The 22,808-nt window shown below is 40.2% G+C and overlaps 1 protein-coding gene across 1 annotated transcript in view; it reads left to right on the top strand.

The window, feature by feature from the left end:
• The window catches only part of SOBP (sine oculis binding protein homolog), a 158,222-nt gene that overhangs the window by 34,826 nt on the left and 100,588 nt on the right, over positions 1–22,808 (top strand). The window contains exon 4 of the mRNA XM_032408132.1: positions 5,099–5,250. Within this exon, the coding sequence (XP_032264023.1) occupies positions 5,099–5,250 (152 nt within the window). The remainder of the gene's footprint in view (positions 1–5,098; positions 5,251–22,808) is intronic.

The raw sequence follows: 22,808 nt of genomic DNA, 5'->3' as shown, positions 1-22,808 counted from the left end.
TTCTGCCCTCCACCTCTTGCATTGGAACCTTGTCCTTAGCCCTTCTCCCCACTCTCTGTGAAAACCACTCATTTTAAAGCATAAGTCATAATTGACATAAAATGTACTGAATTTTCTACTTTTAGGGAATTTGTGTTTTAATGGGATATAAAAAAATATGTGGCCAAACAAATTACTCTCTAATGGTAGAATTTAATTTTAGTGAGGAGTTGTGGCATAATTTTTGAAGGTAGGATATTAGTGGCATCTTTGGAATTACAAATGTAAGTGGTTCCCTGCTTCACCCACATGGGAAATCAATCTTATCCATGTCTTGCTGTGATCCCCCTCCTTACTAAAGAGAAAACTGGGAAGAGTATTGCTTGCCTGTGGGTAGAATGAGTGCTTCCTGAGATCCAGGTATTATTGGCTCTGGCTCCTTGTTTAATGTTTAAGTGGCACTTGCTGGTGAAAGTTCAGACAGAATGTTTGCAGCAAATCCAAGTCTCATAGTCATTAAGAAATAAAGGCTTGCATTGTGAGCCTTTAAATTTTTTTGAAAATCAATCAACAAATATTGATTGAATAACACTTCAGCTGTCCCCTCAAAGACATTTTGACCTTTTTGATTTCATTTTCTTTGTCTTTTAGCGTGTCATGGAGCAGGGCGCCATGTAAGTAGCAGAATCTTGTGAGAGCTTTTAGTCCTTTTTGCAGAGGGAAGTCTGTGTGGATGGCATGTAATCTCACGCTTTTAGAAAGGCCCTGGTCTCTGAGATGTGATAGCCAAGAGCTTGGGCTCTGGAGTCTAGGCTTTGTGTGTACTGGCTCTGTGATTTAGAGTAAATTGCTTACGTTCTAAACCTCACTTTCCCCATCTGTACAGTGGGGATCAGTTAGTATTTGCCTGGGGGGCAGTGGTTGTGATTAAGATGAAATGATGGATTTAAAGAACTTTGCACTGTGCCTGCCACCATTAAATACTGAATAATGGCTAGCTATGATTATTTTCCTTTTGGCTCAGTGTTCCAAATTTTTTCCGGGTCTCCTTGTATGTTCAGTTCTAGAACATACAGAATTATACAGAAGCTTCTATAGGACTCTGTAGAGGCTTTTGAACTGGATTGCCTCAAAATTTTTGGAGTTGAATTATTCCAAGAAGGGCTGCAAAGAAAGCAAACTTTAACCCTAGTTTCTTGCCTGCCTTCCAGGCCATGTCTTTATCTGTGTTCTTAAATATAGCTACTCTGACAAATAGATCGACAGAGTGCTACCCGTGCTGTACTTTCCTTTCATGATGTGGAGAACACCCAGGAATCACTTCAGACTGCCTTGCAACTTGTCTCAAATATAATTCAAATCTTGAAATGATTATCTAGATGTGTGCATTCCAGCAACTGTTGGAGGAGAGAAACATCACCAGCAAATACTTGCAGATTTTGTCCTCAGTCTTGGACTCCCATGAAAGTTACAAAGGGGTGGTAAATCTACAGTTTAATCCCTTGGGGTCCATTAAGACCCTCCTGATTTTCTTTGTGCTCTGGTCAGGTAAGCTAGTATGCATGTTTACAGTCAATTCAAGTGCCCCTAGAATGCCACCGACCAATGGCCATCCTTATTTTTGAAAGTCACCAGATAAGGCAATTTCTCAAACAACTTCAGCAAGGCATTCCAGAAATGCTTGATCTCATACTTCTCTGCATGATGATAAATAAATACAATTTTGATTTCATCTCAGAGTAATTAATCTGAACTTCTCCTTCTGGGATGTAAAATGGAGTAATGTTCTAGAGCTCTTTGAACATTAGATTGGAAAGAAAATGCCCTAAACATTTTGCTTAATTAAATCCTAAAGAGGTGGTACAAACTTTTCATGATTAATAGAAACATGCATATTTTGACTGATGCATATTTATATGATATTATCATATGAAAAATTTATCATGTTATACAAACCATTCACCTTGGGAATGTGACTTAATGCTGTAAATATTTTGCATTTGTTGTTGCATTGTTCATTATGAAAAATACGCAGGCTAATGGCTGTAAGGAAAAATCTGTTATGCCAGTCTTCTTTGAGGTAATCTCAAGTCTCTAATGGCACAGACTTTAGTCTAAATATAAGATAGGAAATCAGGTTCTCCCTAGTTCAAAGAAATATTTTTTTAAATAAATAAATATATATTTTTTACAACAGATCAAGTTAGAAAAGCTAAAATGCTGGGGCCTTCTATTTTGCCAATGTAAAGCATGCACATAATTACTGGGTTTCAGATTAAAAAAAAATGTGGTTGTTGAAATGAACCTATCCCTTTGGTTTTAAGCACTTAAGAAAAACTCACTTTGCTAGGGGTACAGTCATACACATTTAAGATGGGGCACAATCTCATGTCTAGGACCAGAATTTTGAGCTATGTTTTAGCTGAAAAATTAACTTAGATAATTATAGTTCTTAGTTTCTTAAATATAATGTGAATAAAAATGGCTTTTATAAGACTGGAGTACCTGAGATATCTGAAAATGTTTTCTCATCTTTGGAGCACTAGCTATTGGTAACAGTTCGATGACAGAAAAGGAGAAATCCGATGGAATTTTTCCGAAGTGTTTGCCTTTATGAAATGGAATTTTATGAGAAATGGATGGAAATACTGAATTATTTAACAAGACAGATGCTAACCACCATTCTAAGAGTTTTCCAACTGCCACATACAAAACAGAAGTGCACAATTTCTTTTGTCTCATCTTCCCACATTGTTACTTTATAGTATAAATGATTTATAAAAATAATCTCCCTTAAAATTCTACTTTTTGTTTCTCTGTTAAGTCTACTGTAAGAAAGTATCCTTGCCTCCTCTTAAAAAACTGACTAGCCAGTCAGCCTGTGCTGATGGAGGGAAGCGTGAGGGAGATCGCGAGCTGCCCTCTCCCCAGCCTCCTTTCCTGCCAGGCCGTGTGCCTACCTCCTTAGTGCTTTGTTCTCTACCCTTTTTCATCTCAATTTTAGTCCATTATAGTGGATTATTTTATTTTATTTTATTTTATTTTATTTTATCTTATTTATATCCATTAAAGATCTAGAAAGAAAAATTTTAGGTTTTGTTTCCCAAACGAGACAATTTAAGGGAAAGAACAACAAGGGGAACCTAATGGTTGTTCTAAAGCAGCTCCTTAGGAAGGAGGGGCGGTCTCCTTTTTGAACTCTCAGGCCAAATAATTTCCCCCATAAAAATTTCTTTTCCTTACAGATTTCACCAGAATCAAACATATTGCCAGCGGATCATTTGGGAGAGTTCTGCTGTATCATCTTCTTTTTTAGGACTTTAAGATTTTAAAGCAGCGAATCAATTGGGAAGAATAGAAACTCGTAGTTCAAATTAGCTTAGGAATGACAGATGATTATTTTTAAAATATACTATTTCTAATCTAATTAAGAAAAAAACTCCTTTATACTCTGAGGTAATTGTAGAGTTTGGTTCAATTTTCATGTCTATAACATTTCATGTTTATAGGCATTTCATGTAAAATGTCTATATGTAGACAGATGCCATATTAGAAACCATATAAAATATAAATAAAGCTTTCTTTGACTAGAACAAATTATGAAATGCAGTAATTGTATGACATTTGAATTCATGTTATGACTCCATTTAAAGAAAGTTATGTTACCAAAAATGTTTGATTAATATCAATGGTCATTTTTACACTGTCTCATTTGGTAATTAACAATAGATCACATTATGTAATTTGTGGAAAAAAAGTGGTCATTAAAATGACAATATTTATTCCATTAAGGTAAATAAAATGCTGCACATAGTTCTGAGTGATGATACTCAGGGGAAGAAGAGCCGTATCACTGCACTACAAATTAGTTTGCTTCTAATTTTGCAGGCTGATGACCACACTGCCTCAAACCAAATCTTTCCCCTGGAAATGGAATGATTGCATGACAGACTCTATGAACCATGAATATGTCAACAACTCATGGACCAGGCCTTGCTTAGCAATTAGTCTTTGGGGGATTTTATTCAGAAATCAGACAACACTATACCAGAGCTTATTGGGGATTTTGTGATTACCATTCATGTCTGGAGCATGAATCTGGGATAGTTAAAAAAAAAATCCATAAAGGAAGGAGAAATGTGGCTAATAGTGGCAATCAGTCAATGTATACACATTGTCAATTGGGAGGACCAGAAAACTCAAGATATAGCAAAAGTCCCTAGGAGGCAGCAAGAAAATATTTTATAGACTTCTAATTAAAGGCTCCTTTTATTGCCCCCACCCCTAAGTGGGCCAGTATTTCCCAGACTTCAGTCGTTTGAATATCACTGTCACATTTTTGTCATAACTTGTTATCATCTGCATTATGATTTACTCAATATATTTTATTATAAACTGACTCACTTTAAAAACCTCTCTTCACTTTGAGCAGTAATATTTGTGATATCATGGGCTTGTTTTGCCAGTTAAATTTGTTTTCTTCTCTTGCAAAGGAAAAGAAATGCAGTATTTTAATTATTGAAAATATTCGCATGTCACTTAACATCATTCTGTACATCTCCATGACATGGGTAGCGGGTCCTGCAGGAGCTGCTAGGACTACCAGTCTAGCCGAGAATGATCTTTATTGCTGTCGGACCTCAGGTCTCACGGCTGAAACCTCCATTACCATCCCTCCATTTCGGCATTAGGGCATCACATTTGTGGGTTAGCACTTGGGTATCCCACTTAGTGTGGATCTCACAGGCTTTCAGTAGTACCTTTGAAGAAATGGGTCATTTTACAAGCTTCATGAGTACCAAGCCTGGTTTAACCAGGTAGAATATACATTTTTACCAGGCTAAGAAGTCCTGGGAGCCCTCCTGGGTGTGCATTCATGCTCTGGATTTTAAGTAAATGATGTTTTTTGGAGACTTAAGAGCCAACCAAGAAAAAAAAAAAAAAGAAAGAAAGCATTGAGTCTTCCTTTCAGGAGCTGGCTGTCCTACAGAGGTCAGAAAGTGGTGAGGTGCAGAAATTAAAATTAGACCTCAAGTAGCTCTGTCAGGCTCAGGGTGTGTCTAAGTTTGAAGGGATGTTTGCTTCTGATATGAACATTTTTCTTATACTTTTATTATAGAAGATGATGTGTCAAATGTACAAATAATGTGTGCCTGGTGCCAGAAAGTGGGAATCAAGCGCTATTCCCTGAGTATGGGAAGTGAGGTGAAAAGCTTCTGCAGCGAGAAGTGCTTTGCGGCCTGCCGACGAGCCTACTTCAAGAGAAATAAGGTAAGAGCACGTAGAGAGAGGCGGCTATGCAGGCCTCCCCAGACCATGTGCGCATGTGCCTCCTAGCTTCTAGCTGAAAACACTGTGCACATTTTACTTTTTTTTTTCTGTTTTGTCTGTTCTCCTCTGTCATACTTAACCTTTCGGAATGAGGAATCCCCTTCTAAGTGTAACCTGTTCTTCCGTTTCTCTGTCTTGATGTTTGAATTCTGAGAGGGTGAATGAGAACCGGATGAGGAGGGACACGGTGATCGCAGCTGAGTGACATCCGAAGTGACAGTGTCTCTCCAGCAGTAGAGTGTATAGACTAGAGTCCACGGAAGATAAGTGGTAGAGATTTCTTACAGAGGCCAAGGAGCGAGCCACGGAAGTGTGGCCAGAAAGCTTTAGTCCACACAATTTAATATTTGTTCCCAATGGGAATATTGCTCTGGCTCTTTACAACCTGATCCACAAATTCTAATCAAGAACCACAAATTCTAATCAAGAAGAATGTCAAGTCTCTCTTGACGCCTTATGTGCAAGTTGATTGATATTGAGAAAAGGTGAAATAATGAATACCTGAACAAACATTGCTCACACAGCCAAGCGTTGGTGAGCAGCATGGTGGGTGAACACAGGAACAGCCATAGTTAATCAGTTTTTGTTTTGTTTTGTTTTGTTTTAAGACACCTCAGATCTGAAAATGTCCTTTTAGAATAGTATTAGCCACCATTGATGAGAAATGGAATGCATGATGTTTTTACAATAGCACACACACATACACGCACAGCTAGTTCCTTAATCTTTAAAGAACCGCTGTAGCATTTTGCCACTAATTACTGAAGTAAATTGCTAGTTCTTGATTATTTTCCATTGATCTGTAAAGCTTGCTTAATTCATAAAATTGTCCACATTTTGCTAAGCATTTCCATTTCCTAATACAAGATCGAAATTTGTCTTTTCTTGAAGCAAACAATTTTATTATTATTTAAGTCTGATATTTGCAATCCTGAAATGCTAATCTCGGGTTCACTGCATTGCAAGAAGCACTGTTGCAGCAAATTATCTCCTGCAAATTTGGGTCACGTTATTCTGCCAAAAAACATAATGCTGAAAGAATTAGGCTGCAGGATTCAGCGGGGTGGAATTTTAGTAGCAGTCTCTAAGAATTAGGCTCATAATCTTCACTGAACAGGGAGGCAAGTAAGGAAATTGTTTGGAATTCTTTTGGGACAGTCAACAGTCGAGTTCATTTTCCCTCGGGAGGGGCCAGTGAGACTCCAGAGGAGGGCGGTTAGAGCAATGCATGGGAGACACGTTTTGTTTTTATATAGGAGGATTAAAATGATCTCTAAGACCCTGGGGCTCCCATTTTGAACGCTGAGCACTGGGGTAACAATCATAGGAGTGGACCCAGTGCTTTCATCTTCAAAGCCTTACTTACCACAACAAAATATTTTGCATTCCATCCCAGAAGATGGCTAGAGAACAGGGGTTTTTGTCTTTTTATGGTTCTGAAGGATTATGGGTCTGAATCTTGATGGATGGCCTGTAGTGAGGAAAATCAAGCCAGATGAATTTGTCAGAATCCTGGTGATACATGTCATCTTTTGCAAAATGATTTTACTTTAGTAAGCCTCTGAAACAGCCCAGAATACCATATTTATATATATAATACCATATATAAAAATGTATATCATTATAAATAACATGTAATATTACATCATTATAAAGTTTAAGGTCAAACTGAATTTAAACTTCCATAGCATGCAGTTTTAAAAGATGGATAAATGGGAGCCACGATAAGAATTTGTATTTGGAATACTTATGGCAGGTAAAATCAATGGGGAGGGGTGGGGGGAGGACCATTACCTTTCACTTCCTGCAGGGAGTTATTGGGGTAGGTCTTTGAACATCCTGCAAAAGCTGGGAGTCACAGTGGCTTGAAGTTTAGCCAGTGACTTTGACAGCTGATCCCAACAGCCCATTAGTGTACATACAATACCTGTCTTCTCTGCGATCTTCATGCTTATTTATGTATTCCAAAGCTCTGCCACACTATACCTTCTCATTTTTCAAATAGGGGAATAAACTGGTCACATCGCTCGCTGGATTCTTTTTTTTTTTTTTTTAATTTTAAGAGTGTTATCTCTACAACAATATCCTATTGTATTACAATAAACATGTACAGCTGCTGCATTTCTGTTAACTGATAGGATTTTGTGGTCATTTCATTTAGGGCTTGGGTTTCCTAATGGATTGTATTCGATACCAGTCTCCATCCTGCCATTTCTAAGAACTGCTGTAACAAGCCCCAGGGTGTTCCCCACTGAAGACAATTGCAAATAGCTACTTTCCTTGTGTCATTTAACCAAGTCTTTAGTCCTCATTATTAAAATTGTGGACTTTCTTAATCTTAGAAAAAGGGCAAAATTCTTTCCATTCTGTCATAAAAGATTTTCTGGCTAAATTCTGCACTAAATTTTAGATATTCAGAAGGGGATGGAAAACAGTGAATAATGTGTGTGTAGAAGAGAAATTTGCCTTAGGTATAATGTAGATTTTAAAAAACATGTAAAGTTAACTATGCTGTAAATTATGCTTTATAATGACAGCCCGCTTCTTGGTGGATAGCATGCTGGGATCTAAAAATGGTCTCTAAGTTGAACCCAAATTGCATGCATAACTTTACAAAGAAAAATCCTAGTAGAAAAGGTAGCTAATTAGGAGCCGTATTCAGCTGACCTCTGTTTTGTGTCTGAGCAACACCTGCATTTATGAATGTAAATTGGACAGCTGTGCTATCCTCTTCACAAATGCTTGGGTATGGAGGCAGGAATTGATTTGCTGCTAAAAACAAGGACAAAAATAGCCTAACTCTCAAAATGAAGGCCCACTGAAAATTGGCTCTTTAAATTTCATTTGCTTCTCCGCCCTTCCTTTCTCTGGGTCTCTGTGTCTGTTTGATGGAGTAGGTTAAGAATGTCATATCCGTCTCTCACAAACCCTGGCCCTATAAAGTAAGGTGGGGTAGACTGAAGCCAAGTTAACCCTTTATGGCATGTAGTTTATATTTTTAAACCGAATTTAAAATTTTATTTGAAGAGTTGTTTGGATCGCTACACGTATGTAGGCTTTTTTCAAGATGTTTCTGTTAGGAAAGGACTGTGAGTCACAGCTGTATTCACTTAAGGAACCTAACTACTAGCTTATACATTTCAGGATGTTGGCTCTAAGAAGTGATAGTGTTAATTCATAATTATATTTTGTAGAATCCTTATCCCCAACAGGCTCAATTGCTGGCTCAAAAGTTTTTTGAAACAGTGGGTAAGAAAAATACTTTTGTAATCTATGGGCATTGGCCGAACAATGGTATGTCAGTCTCATTATTCGATGCACTGGAGACTTTACAGGGAACCAAGAGCTTGCTCTTTTCCCAGCCCCTTTTTGAGGCCACAAGTAGAGAAGGACTTGAGAACATTTCTAGCCTACTGATTCGCCTAGGAGTTGGAAAGTTGCAGAGGTGTCTTAGTGGTTTTGCAAGAGATGCTGAAGTGTTTTGTGTAACAAATACCAGTTTTACTTTGCACAATAACACTTAAAAATATTCTTTCCTAAGGGAGTATGCCTTGTAACCATTATCCCTTTAAAAACAAGAGTAACACATAAGACCACAGTAGGAGTCATTTCCAAATATCACATGTTTGGTCTTTTTCCTTCTGCTTGGGAAAATATCTTGTTATCTAAACTAATGTCCAGAAATCAAGGAGGAAATAAAAACTCAAGACAAATGGTCAATGTAGGCAGTGTAAATGATTGTTTTTTTTCTTTGTTAAGATCTTAAATTTTAGTGTTCTTTATGGGTTCGTGGCATTGATATTTTAGTAACAGACACAATTTCCTAAAAACACCAAAGTTTTGCTTCCTTGTTCTAATTTTTCTGTAATTTGAAACAAGAAAAATAGAAATACTTCTTCAATACCATGTTGCTGTTCCCCACCAGACCATAGTGGGAAGTAAGCTATGTAGATAAGAGATAACAATAAGGATGAATTAAAGATTAAAAGGTTATATAGACAGAAACAACATTTGCAAATCATGTCATTAAATCGCTAACCATCATGATAATAATAAATATTTAAAGAGGGGAATATTGTATAATAAAGCATTTATTTCACTTTCAAATGATTTCCCTGCATTCACAGTGATTTCTTCTTAGAAGAGATCTCTTTTGGAAGACCCATAACTCATTAGCATGTATCGTATTATTTGAAGACACATTTTATTTAGACTATAGTAGTCCTCCCTTATTCCTGGGGGATACCTTCTAAGACCCCCAGTGCATGCTTGAAACCACGGATGGTACTGAACCCTATTGATACTATATTTTTACCTATACATACATACCTATGATAAAGTTTAATTTATAAATTAAACACAATACAGAGATTAACAATAAGAACTAATAATAAAATAGAACAGTTATAACAATGTACTATCATAAAACTTACGTGAATGTGGATTCTCTCTCAAAATATCTTGACTGTACTGACCCTTCTTGTGAAACTGTGAGACATAGACATTGTGATGTAGTGTTAGACTACTCTTGACCTTGTGATGATAAATCAGGAAGATATCTGCTTCCAGACCACAGTGTACCACAAATAACTGAAACCATGGAAAGTGAACCATGGATAAGGGGGACTACTGTATTGGTCTTTTTATTAAACGTGAAGATATCTTGGAAAAGGTTCTCAGTTTCAGACTTCATTATCAAACCTAGTAGCGCAGAAGAAATGTGTGACAGTTGCCCTGCTAATCTAGTGATTAACCTCTCTACTTTGTTCCCTTGAAACACCTGCAAGATTTAATTTGCAAAATAGTTATCATTCATGAAAGTTTGGGGAAGGACATTAAGAAATTATTTGTAATTAATGTTCTCTGACTGCCTGAATCTCAGGCCACAGACTCGCTTTTGCCAGGTGCTTGCAAATATTCTCAATGGACAAGTAAATGTGGCAAGGGAAGCACCAGAGTTCTTCCTGCAGGTTCACCTGGTTTTTATGGGGCATCAATGAGCCTTTTGGGTCTGTCTACCTCCCCCGGTCTGCAGTGCGATCGCTCTGGGTCTGCAGTGTCTGCTGGATCTGTGCTGCAAGCCTGTCCACTGGGTGCATGGACAGTGGCCCCCTGCCCCCCACAAGGCTTCAGTCTGTAGGCCAGTGGCTGAGTTCCCTCTCGGTCACAGCAAACAGGGGCGTCCTCAGAAAGCTCTAGGGAAAGAACAACAAACCCAACTGTTTTCTCGTTCTGTGGTATTTTGAAATATGGAATAGAATATTGATGAGCGGCTGCAAATGAGAACCTATGAAAAAAGCAATAGCAGAGGAGGGGGAAGGTGTTAGCCCTTTGAAACACGTTTGGGGTGGGGTTCCAGCAGGAAAGTTCCGAGCAGCGAAGTAAGACGTAGGTCAGGTTAAAGTGATTCCTGAGCTCTTCAAGAAAGCCAGAAAGGGTTCCAGGGCAGAGCTTCTGCCGGTTGGGTAGGACCCAGTGCCCCTGGAAGCCATCCGAAGCTCGGGCAGGGGTGAAGCATGTGATCATGTATATCAGAACACGTGAACACCACTTAAGAAGCACTGGTTTAAGGGATACCTGGAACACAAACAGAATGGGGTAAGTGCGTTTCTACTGCAAGAAAGGAATAGCACCCCCATTTAGTTTTTAGTGGACTACATTTTGGAGGTTGTGGGGAAAACAGAGAAATAATTCTAATCTGTTATCCAGAATGGATGTCAACTTCTGAATAATATTAGATATTTTAGACTAAATATGAAGAGATGATTAAAACTCCAAATAGCTTCAAGCCCCAGTGTTTGTTCAACATTTCTTTTCAGTGCACAGAAGCGGGGGAGGATTTTTCATAGATCTGAATCTGATCACCTTGGGGGGTCAATGTGCAGGGCTATTGACATATTTTCGAATGTTCATTTTCAGACACAGTCAGTGTCTGGACATCCTTCTAGTGATAGCTAATGCTATACACTGAAATCAAGTTTCTCTCATTTGAACTGCCGGTAATTATCCAATCCATCTCGAAGGCACGCTCTCTTTTAACATTAACCACAGTGTCAGATTGCATCAGCTGCATTGTGTTCTGGTGAGTGCGGCTGCAGAGTGATGAATGCGTGTGCCTCAAGTTCATAGTCTGGCTGTCTGGTGGGGCAGTGGGCAGTTCAGGAAACAAATGATCAGGAAGGGTTCTAGTTATTTGGGACATGCTTTCTCCTTATCGATCCAGTCACTTGCATTGCCAACTTTCTCATCTTGCTGCTAGCGGTATTCTTGGTTTATCGGAAGAACAGGCATTTAAAGAATTATCTAATGGGTCGTTCTGATGTGCTTCTCTCATCCTGAGCTACATCCAGCCCTCTTTGTGCCAGACTTGAAAAGGAAGGTGTCATGAGACCTTATTAATAAAGACCACAGGAGGGAGAAGTTTTTAGGAGTACTTAATGCCCTGTGCAGAGAAACCAAGAGAGAAGGATTGTGCATTTTCCTAGGACCATAGGTAGGCTGTTAATTCAAATGCTTTGTTAAAAATGTGAAGTATCTTGGGGCGCCTGGGTGGCTCAGTCATTAAGCATCTGCCTTCAGCTCAGGTCATGATCCCAGGGTTCTGGGATCGAGTCCCGCATTGGGCTCCCTGCTCAGCGGGAAGCCTGCTTCTCCCTCTCCCACTCCCCCTGCTTGTGTTCCCTCTCTCGCTGTGTCTCTCTCTCTCTGTCAAATAAATAAAATCTTGAAAAAAAAAAAAATGTGAAGTATCCAAGACAGCCCAGGTGGCTTGCCTTGAGATATTTTAAGGTAGTAGTTTCAATCCAGAATTTTTCTCGTACACTTTTGCAATGTCTGGTCACAAAAGCTAGTACACCCAAGATGGCCATACGCAGGAGATGCAAGCTACAGGCACACCTGTGGTCTTTATTCCTCCCCCGTCTCAGTACCGCCGGCTGGCTTCTGCACACAGAAGCGAACATGTGAACTGGGCAAGCCATGTGCGCTTATTTGTTCCTTGGGCTCTTTGCTCTTTGTTCATATTATCACAGATTAGGATGGAATAAAACGAAGCTTGTTGTAGAATGCCGCGTAATTCCTGCCCCAGAAGTTGAGCTGGAGAATGGGGAATTCCTTATGTTACAGTCCACTCTTAGAGCGGCCATGCACACGGTGGAATCTAATGTCTACTGACAGACTGCCTTTGGAGGTTACAAATGCCAATCTGTTGCATTCTCTGTAAACACAGGCTGTGGGCCAGAGCTGGGCGCTACTACAAGCACAAGAAGGCAGATCAATGGTTTAATGAATCCATAAAAGATGCTTGAACTCTGCTGCAATTTACTGAGCACTCTAGTTAAATGAAACTCCTGTAGTCTTTAACAAAGAAAGAGATAATCAATGGCCGGGGATGGAAGCCAATGTCCGATAATCATAACCTCCCAGAATTTGTGTTGCTGTCTCATTGCTAACAGAGGGTTCGACAGATCCAGGCTCTGAGGCTCAGTACTTCTATATTAATACTTTCCTCAGTGTTTGAGCTGCATTTAACCCAGAGACAACATAATCGTCGAGTGCTGCTCCTGTAAGGACTCTTTTTAAAAGCTATGGAATATTATTTAAATGATATTTCTTTAAAGTAATAAGATTAAGCTCCAGGATTATATTATTCTAACATGTAGTGTCTTTGTAAGGCATCCCCATGATGGAAAGTAAATAGGGGAATAAAATCCATTCATGATTAAGTCCTCAGAATGTCAAATTACATAGTGTTGGAGAGCCCTGATTAATCCTCGCATGGTAAAATATTCCTCATTAGTTTGCTATGGCTAAGGGTTAACCACTCCTATTATAAATTCAGACATTAATGTATTTTCTGCTTAATTCATCTTCTAATAGAAGAAAATACAGTTAGTAGATAGGAATTTTTTACTTCTAAATGTGCCTTGGAAACATTATACTGATTTATAAGAGAGCTTTGGAGGCATATAGGAGAAATCCTTCATAAATATGTTCAAATGAATTTAAAAGTATTTAACTACTTTTGATTGTGGAAAAACAACTGCTTTGACTTTGAAATGATTATTTTTTTTCCACAGAGATAGTAGAATTTATAAATCAAAGATTTTGCCTCTGATTTTTGTCACACAAACTTGAGTTTTCTTAGTGTTCCCTTTCTTGATTGGCTAATTAGCATTACGAAAGCTGGGTCCTACCCCAATAAGTGTATTTTGGGGATTCAGTGGGTAATAGAAATTTTGAGGTATGACAATTGCTAGTCTGCTTCACAGGCCGATTGCCAGGCATTCTAGGGTAAAGTGGTGATTTCTATATGGATCCAAATAAATGATATATTATCTTGTGATCTGTTTTGATAGAATAAATTCATATTATCTTAAATAGGGTGAGCGGTTCTAAGACTGCACATCCAACTCTTTGTTAAAAGACCAATCTTTGAAGGCCCTGATACTTTCTGTGATCACATGTAGGATTAAATGGTTTATAAGTTGGAGCAGTTTAAATTGTTGGTGTCAAAGGATTTAGGGATACAGAGACCAAGGAGTAGGTGAGATAGAGCCAGGCAAATAGACATTTGCGGCAACAGGGATGGACCTAGAGGGTATTATGATGAGTTAAATAAGTCGGACAGAGAAAGACAGATACCATATGATTTCACTTATCTGTGGAATCTAAAAAACAAATGAATAAACAAACACAAACAAAGAGCAGAGACAGACTCATAAATACAGAGAACAAACTGGTGGTTGCCAGAGGGGAGAGGGGGGGGGGGGATGGGCAAAATCGGTGAAGGGGATTAAGAAGTACAAACTTCCAGTTATAAAATAAATAAGTCACAGGGTCATAAATTACAGCATAGAGAATATATCAATAATATTGTAATAACTTTGTATGGTGACAGATGGTAACTAGACTTACGGTGATCATTTCATAATGTATATAAATGTTGAATGACTATGTTGCACACCTGAAATATAATATTGTGTGTCAACTATACTTCAATTAAAAAAAGAAAAAAAGGCGGGGGGAAGCAAGGCAAATACTTAAAGATAAGAGGGATTTGCCTAGTAGGAGACAAGTCTCTGTGCTGCTTTTTTGTTTGTTTTTAGTCAAGATTAGAAAAATTGTTATTTATTCATCCATTTATTTAAACAAATAAAATAAAAGATAAACTGAGTCTCTATAATATGCTAGGCACTGTTTTGGGTTTGGTGGATACATTATTAAACAAGAGAAAAGTCCCTGCCTTAAAGGAACTTACATTCTTTCTCGAAGGGAGATAGATAATATACCAGTAAAAGTACGTATATACGTGACACAATTTCAGGGAGTGACAAGTGCTATGAAAAAAAAGGAGGGTGAGGGGATGGAGAGCGTTGGGGTGCTGTTTCATATCTGGTGGTTACAGAAGTCATCCTTGAGGAGGTGATGTGTGGGTAGGGACAGAATGGATGATGGAGCTGTCACGAGAAGAGCTTGGAGCAGAGAGTTTACAAGGGGAGGGGGAGCAAGTGAATGGCAGAAGCACAAGCTTGGCATTTTGAACAGCAGGAGGCCTGGAGTTGAATGGTCAAGGTGGTTAGGGGACCAGCTCACGTAGGGCGCAGAGGTACTGGTTTGGATTTTCTCCTAACTTTGATGGCAACTTTTGCGAGGTGTTGAGCAGGATGTGCGACATGATCTAATCTTCCCTGTTGATTGGATCTCTGTTAAGGAAGTAATACGTTTAAGATCCTGGATGCAGAGAGGATTTAGAGAGTAGGAAAGGCAATAGCATTCCCATGAAGTTGGGTGTGTCTGGCAATAGAAAATGAAAAGTGTCATATTCACTGAATTATTCACTAGTAGTTATGAAACATTTCCCAGTAGCAAAAGTATGTTGAACTAGTTTAGGGTTTTTTTTTTTCTTTTCTTTTTTTTTTTTAAGTGTGGGGAGAAATGAACCAAGGATGGATATTGTTGGTTAAATGTTCTGACACAGCGATTTTTCTTTCTATATGGCAGGTGGGGCTTGCCCCCAGTCTAGTGGGGGAGGTTAAGACCTCAGAAGGTAAGCTCAACACAGAAACCAAACCTTGGCCTGGGAGACAGACCTATGGCATCCACATGCATCCACAACCCCCCTAGAAGTGGTGTGAGGAAAAGGAGATAGTAACTTTGAAGGGACCATCTTTGGGTAAAGGAAGTGTTTGGATGTTTATTTTATTCTAAGAGTAGACTTAATTTGGTGATAGTTATAGGATGTATCAGGATTTTTAATGCAAGTAACAGAAGACCCAACTCAAACTGGTTTAGACAATAAAGGACATCTTTTATCTGGTGGAATTCAAGTCCTAAGGTAGGGTATGCTTCAGAAAGGTTGATCCTGTAGTGCAGTGGTTTCATTTCTTCCCATCTTTGTACTTTTGTATATGGAGTGTTGGTTATTTTCCAAGGCAAGCTCCCCAGAGGTCATGGGAAGGCTGCTAGCAACAATCAGGCCTATATGCTTCCTTGTCCATATCCAATAAAAGACAGAGTGCCTGTGTCCTAGCATTCCAAGCAAGAGTCTTGAAATTCATATTCGTTGTTTATGCTTAGGTCACTTGCGCATGCCTGAACTGGGACTATGACCAGGGCATTGGATATTCTGATTAGCTTGAGCTAGTCAGAGCTTCCTCAGATGTTAGAGTTAGGCTCATTTTTCCTCTAAAGCCCATGGGAGGCTGCATGTGGAAGGGCAGCTACCAGAATGAAAATTTGGAAACTCTTAAAAGAGGGAAGGGGTCAGAATGATGGCTGATGGTAGGTGCCAGCAAAGATCCACTAGAGAGAAGGAGGAGGGACCTCATGAGGTTATCTCATGAGGTTGAATTCTTTACACAATGCATATGGCATGCCCATCTCCTCTTGTCATGTGGAAGAAGGAATCTGAAATCCAAATATGGATTGAGAGATAAAAATGTGGTTAACATTCATCATAGGACACTTAGGTGAACTACTTCTATCTAGGACCAGCTAATTTGAAAACCTGATTATTAGAATGTTGCCCTTTAGTACCAGGACCAAAGTGCTGACTTGTTCTCTTCTTTTTGGACTCCATAGAAGATGCGATTGCATGGAACTAAGATGAAGGGATTGCGGTTAGCTGTTAGATATGCTTATTTATGAAGAGGAGCAAAGGTGCAGTTAGAATAGTGGATAGCACTATAAATAGTTTCATCAGTGTGAGTGGCCTGGGAGATGCTGGCCAAGGATCATCTTGGATACGGGGAGGCAGATATCTGGTACTAGGTAAGGCTACTGTTATTCATCAAGAGTGAGCCTGCCCCCCATATATATAGGCTTTCTCTGTGGCTGGAAACTGTGCCTGCCGAGCAGAAGGGAGTGGAGAGTGTTCAAACAAATTGGGATTTAGTCTGAGGCTGAATGCATCAAGTTCAGGTAGCTGAAGGAGGAGAGACCTTGAAGGCTGCAACTTTCAAGTTATTAATTTATCTATTAAACAATATTTCTTGAGCAGCTCCTGTGTGCCAGGCACTGCGTAGTCATTGGCACTCCAGCAGACAATGAGAGCCGCTCCTGCCCTCGTGAAATGTATAGGCCAGGGGAAGTCAGGTGTTCATTTACATAATAGCACAAACGTGAACTTGTCACTGTGTCAAGTGCTGTGATAGTGTGGGCACAGTGCTTTGAGAGCTTCTAACAGGGAGGTCTGATTAGTCAGGATACCTGGAAGTTTCCCTGAGGAAGTAGGGCTTGCACTGAAATCTGAAAGATGAAGAGATGTGAAGGAGGGGAAAAGGGGGAAGGAAGAGCTTATTGGGATGAGAATACAGCACCATGATCTGGAATCCTGGCCCCGATCTGCTACTTCTTTGCTAATTTCAAGTTCTTTGTGAGGGAATGGAACGTCACATATAAACAAGAAAACAAACAGATATTCCCTGGAACAATAATCCCATTAATCCATTTGTTTGTGTATTTGTTCATTCATTCATTCATTCATTCATTCATTTCTACCAACCCTTGGGGATTGGTTGCTTGCCTACTGGCTTCTGCCTTCTCTGACTTTTCACTCTGCTTCATGGACGGTGGAGTTAACACAATATTACTAATTTATTTCAGGGAGTATATTGACAGCTTGTAACTCCTGAAGGTAGCAGCATTTTGTAAATAAATAATAAGAATAAGAATAATAACTCTAAGACCCTCAATGTTTTTATTATCAAATGTATCAGAAAAACAACAATAATAGCAGAGAAAAGGTTGGGTGAAAATGCACTGATTTGAGAGAGGAAAATAATGAGTGTCTGACAAATATGGTTGGATGATTGAAAATAAGTGGGGTAAGTCATTTTTTTGATAGAAAGAGCCAGAGAAAGGGCAGATCCTTCCCCCCACCTCCCTCTGGGTGTGGGAAGAGATGTGGTTTTATTATATGTAGAGAGAACTATAGGCCTATGTTAACATTAATTCGGGGGTAGACAGGAAGTTTGGGTGATAAATCTCAGGATAGAGGAACGCTTATTGACTCTCAGGTCCCCAGACTAGACAACTGTGATCAAATGGGAACAGAACAGCAGGTCCACTGGCACAATAGCAGAGGGCGATTCTCATGGCACAATGGTGTGGCGGGAAGGAAGGAATTCTCCTCCCCTTCTTTGTACTCTTTGTTTCAGCCTGGTATCTCATTTAGTGCCTGGGATGACAATGACAAGCCTGTAGAAATGTGATGACTAAATAGGCAGGTAAGCAGTTCAGATTTTATCTTCCTGGGTCTTAACTGGATGATGTGGACACAGATATTCAGAACGAAAGGCCTCTGCATCACTCTTCAGGATGCCAGGTAGAGGAGATGAGCCTTCCCGAGGCTAACCGTACCTGCACCTGCCTCAGACTGGGGATGGGAACCACGGTGCAATTCAGTTGGAGTCAGTGGCCCCCTCTCCAGTTCCAGTAACTTCTGAAGACCACATATAGTGACAGTCGTTTCCAAAAGAGGCTGATTTTAAAACTGTGATGAAAATGGCTAACAGCAGGCTGAAGGTTAAAGTAAAAAACTTAAAAACCATAAAATCTGCCTGGAGGCTATTTAAGCAAACTGTTTTAGAGGCACAGATGGTTCATATACCTCTGAGCCAAAAACAAAAAAGTAAAAAGGGGACAGTAAAGCTGGCGTGATTAAGCAGACAAGTATGAAAGTTTTATTAGTACGAAAAAGGAATCCTTTAGAAAAGTGAAAAATCTGTCTCTGGCAACTCAGAAGACATGTTAAAGACCAGTGGGAAATGGAGAGGACGCACAGATGACATCTCAAAAAGCAACCAGAGAGAGGGAAAACACACAGTGTGCTTCTGTACGTTGGGTATCGGGGGCTGTGCTCTAAGGAGATTAGAAAGCCGTGGAAGACAAAGATGGGGATATGTGGAGGGTTGGGTGTGGCTTCCCTGGCCTGTCTTTTTGAGGTACAACAGCGTTTATAGGGATTTGAGGCAACTTAAATTGTGAGTTGAGTCTCTAAGGAAAAGGAGCTGGAGTAAATCTGAGAAGCTTAAGCGCCCTCAACCAGAAGGCTCGAAGCATGTGAAGGAAGTCCAGTATGATGTTGCTGCCAGTATTACTAAAAAACTGCAAGCATCCCTGAAAGTGGGAAGTCATTGTGGTGGGAGGGCCTCCAGCCTCTTCTGAGGGTAGCCCTCAGTGCTTCCAGTGCACACCTTCACGTGTGTTCCTGTACGTGTGCAAGGGCACACACGTACACTTACATAGAAAAGTCTCCGGATTTTAGATTGCTGAGCTTCCAGTATCACGACTGGGAGAAAACTCAGATTCCGAAAAATAACACAACAGTGCACAGTTTGCAGGGTCGCCGTTTGAGAACCTTCCTCTGAGGAGAAAACAAAACAAAACAAAACAGTACTTGTGTCTTGAGTTAGCATTCAATATAAACCTTAAAAAAATGACCAAATATAGCCTTGCAAAAAGTAAGGTAAGTTGTTTGGATTTTCAAAAATCCAAATAATTCACTTAAGAGTTTGGCTGACTCCCTCCAAAGAGACCCTTGAGGAAGATAAATAACTAAAGGCAAGGAATAAAGCCTTGTCTTGGATTAAGAACCTGGGTAAGGAGTGGATGATATTCCTCAGAGTACTCATAAATTAATAGCATACTGTCCCAGGGGTTTATATTAGGAGTAGTGTCACTTAATATACTGATTGCTTATTTGGAAGTAGATGACAGGAAGGAAGGGAAGTTTGCTACTTTTTCTAAGTTGCTTTCATTTGAAAAACCACAGGGGATTACCTCCTCCCAGCTGCCCCCCTCCCCCTCAAAACACCAAACCCTGCTCTACAAATATATGAATATAATGAGGTAACCTGACATCAGATGCAATTCCATTCACTGAGCTGTCAGCTAGCAGAAGAGGACAAAAACTTTCAATCCTCATACTCCCGGATACAGGCTGCCTCTCAGCATCCCCAGAGAGGGGAACTTGGTTTGGTGTGAAGGGGCCTCAATTGTGTTCCTTGCCTAGACTAAAAAAATAAAAAAATAAAAAATAAATAACATTTAGATGTTTGCTTTAAAGATAGTTTTTTAAAGTGGACAAAAGTATGTCAAACAATAAGCTTTGTCCCACCTTCACAGGAAATGTGTGGTTCATCCTTCTTTAACCTGATTTTTATAAAAGGCTAATGCTGAACTTTGAAAGAGTTGACATAGAGGATTAAGTATATTTTCATTAGGCTCCAGGCTATACAAAGATGGGATACAAGAGCCTGAAAAGTTATACTGAGGGGGACAAAAGAACCAATAATAAAACTAAAGAATTGATAAAGATAAATATAATGAAAGTGTACCCTGCCTCTTAACACTCGGGGGTAACCTTTGCAGTTGGCCACCATGGAGAAAGACCGGGTCAGACTCCGTGGCAGATGGTTTAATACATAGTGCATATATTAATCCGCAGAGGCAGCCCTGGAAATGCAAGCAGGTTGTTAATGATCGTGTACAGCAGTTGTGAGCTGCTCCCGCTCTTGCAGGAAAGAATTCAGATGTCATGCTTCAGGGTTCAAGTTGATGAGTTTCTGGGCTGGGAAAACATTTCCCCCTCTGTAGTGCACTGCACAGTTGATGAGGCATGCTCCAGGGAAGGGGTGATGCAGGCTACATCAGGTAAAGGCAAGAGAGAATGTAGACTCACATCCCAGGTCCATGATTTAGTTTGACAACTTCCTACTTCTGGTTAAAGTGGCACCGTGGAGAGGACATCATATAGTACGAGGACTTTGTGAATCAAATAGGAAGGCAGCAGACACCACCACTGTAAACCTCATAGAACTTCAAACCTGATATTCAAGTCAATACTGATTGAAAAAGAAATAAAGAATCCCCCATCTTATGGCCCGTTGGCACCAGAGAAAGCCTGTGCTGGGGATATCTTTTTCTTTTTCCTGTATCCTGAGTTGCTTAATAAGTAGAAACGAATGTTGGCTTCCCAAATTCCAGAGCATTGAGCTTGACTTAAAGACTGAATTAAAAGCAGATAAACCCCAGAGAATTAATTATGAAGATGTATACTCCCAAGCCCTATACCAGGGATGGAGCTCAGAGAAATTATCTGTATTTATTGAAGCCTAAATCAAGATAACTGGAATTAACTAGAAATTCAGGAAGAGTTGGATGAAAAGTTTAGATGTCTTATATGGTATGTCATAGTGAATGTGATGAGAGAGGAAAATTAAAGTGCACAAAAGTAAACTTAAGAGGTGAGCTTCAGTTAGCACTTCTGATCCCCAACCAGCAGACCTCCCTTTCTTCTTCATTCCCCTTTGTTCACTTCCTTTACATTGCTGATGCAACCATTTAGCACTTAATAAATACCAGTTAAATGTAATTCTTTATGACCATGTAATTCAGCAAGATGTCCCTGGGGCCTAGATATTTGGCTCAATATGTGGTCAGAGGTTGGTAATGATGATTTGTACCTCAATTTCTTTCTCCTTATATATATAGGGACATGGATGACATACTGAATAAAACCTACATCAAAGTGGTTATTACAGTTAGCCCTTGTCATCTGTATTCTCCAGGGCCGTACAGGGGCCCAGCAAGAGGTAGCCATCACTGTGTTACTCTAAACCAGCTGTGCATGGGAGGAGACGTGGAGAGATAGGCCTCACTCACTCCTGGGCAGCCCGGCACCCACCTGGAACGCCAAGCTTGCCCTTAGGGGAGATGGGAAGGAAGTTGGCTTTGTCCATCTTGCTCTTGGGTCCTGACGCTGAAATAACCCCTTCTGTCACTCAGCTCCCTTTCAGGAGCTACTGCTAGCAGATCAGGGACATTTGTACCCATCACTTTTGGCTTGGACCAGGACACTGGACTAGACTGGGGAAGTGAAAGGCTGGAGAGAAGCACAGAAATGCATATTTGGGCAGAGATCCGTGTCCTGCACATCCAGCGAATGAACCGGCAACTCCGATAGGTCCTCGGAGGCTGAGACCTGTCTCAGGTCTGGGTGCCATGGAGCACAGAAATCGGAGACGTGGTTTCTGCTGAGAGGAATGTCTGCCTGAGTGTGTGAGTTTTCCTATGCTTGTATGGAAATTTCATGCCACACATTTATTCACTTACCCATTTCTTCAGCCTCCACAGCATGCTGGGCATTATTCTGTGGCTGGGGAGACCAAGATAAATAAAGGCGATGTCTCTGCCTCTAAGGCTCTCACAGTGGAATCGGGGAGACAGACAAGTAAACAAATGATACGGTGTGAGGAGTGCTGGAACGGATGTGGGTGAGGAGAACTGGGGACCATAGAGTGACTTCCCCAGCTCATGGGCCAGGCTCTCTGCATGAGTGAGCACATGCCAGGATGCAGACTGAAATGCAGATTGGGACAGAAAATGGGACAGATAGGAGAAAAGCAAAGGGAGGCAGGGCAGTTTAAAGGATCTGAGTCAGGAATGGCAGTTCTACTTGTCCCACGTTAAAAGACAAATGTATAGTCCTTATTGTGGTTCCCAGAGTATGTTTTAACATTTTAAAATATCACAGACTTTCTACGGATGCTGAAAACCATATCCTGTGACTTAAAAAATTGATTTTGGACATCCTTTTGTCTTCAGGTTATATTTAGGAAAACGTTTACAAGAGATTAAAGGAGGCAGAGGGGGCCTGCCTGGATGGCTCAGTCGTTAAGCGTCTGCCTTCAGCTCAGGGCGTGATCCCAGGCTCCTGGGATCCAGCCCCGCATCCGGCTCCCTGCTCTGTGGGAAGCCTGCTTCTCCCTCTCCCACTTCCCCTGCTTGTGTTCCCTCTCTCGCTGTCTCTCTCTCTGTCAAATAAATAAATAAAATCTTTAAAAAAAATAAAGGAGGCAGAGAAGGAGATAATATAGACAGGGTTCATGACAGATATGTAAAGAGTTGAATGCATATCTGCACACTTCCCAGACTGTTCAAGCTGAAAGCAATGGGAGAAAGTTTCTCCAACATCCTCCTTTTACAGATGAGAA

The sequence above is a fragment of the Phoca vitulina genome, unplaced genomic scaffold (genome assembly GCF_004348235.1).
Source record: "Phoca vitulina isolate PV1807 unplaced genomic scaffold, GSC_HSeal_1.0 scaffold9, whole genome shotgun sequence".
Lineage (NCBI taxonomy): Eukaryota > Metazoa > Chordata > Mammalia > Carnivora > Phocidae > Phoca > Phoca vitulina.
The sequence above is the reverse complement of the archived record's forward strand: the minus strand, read 5'-3'. Positions and strand labels throughout refer to the sequence as shown.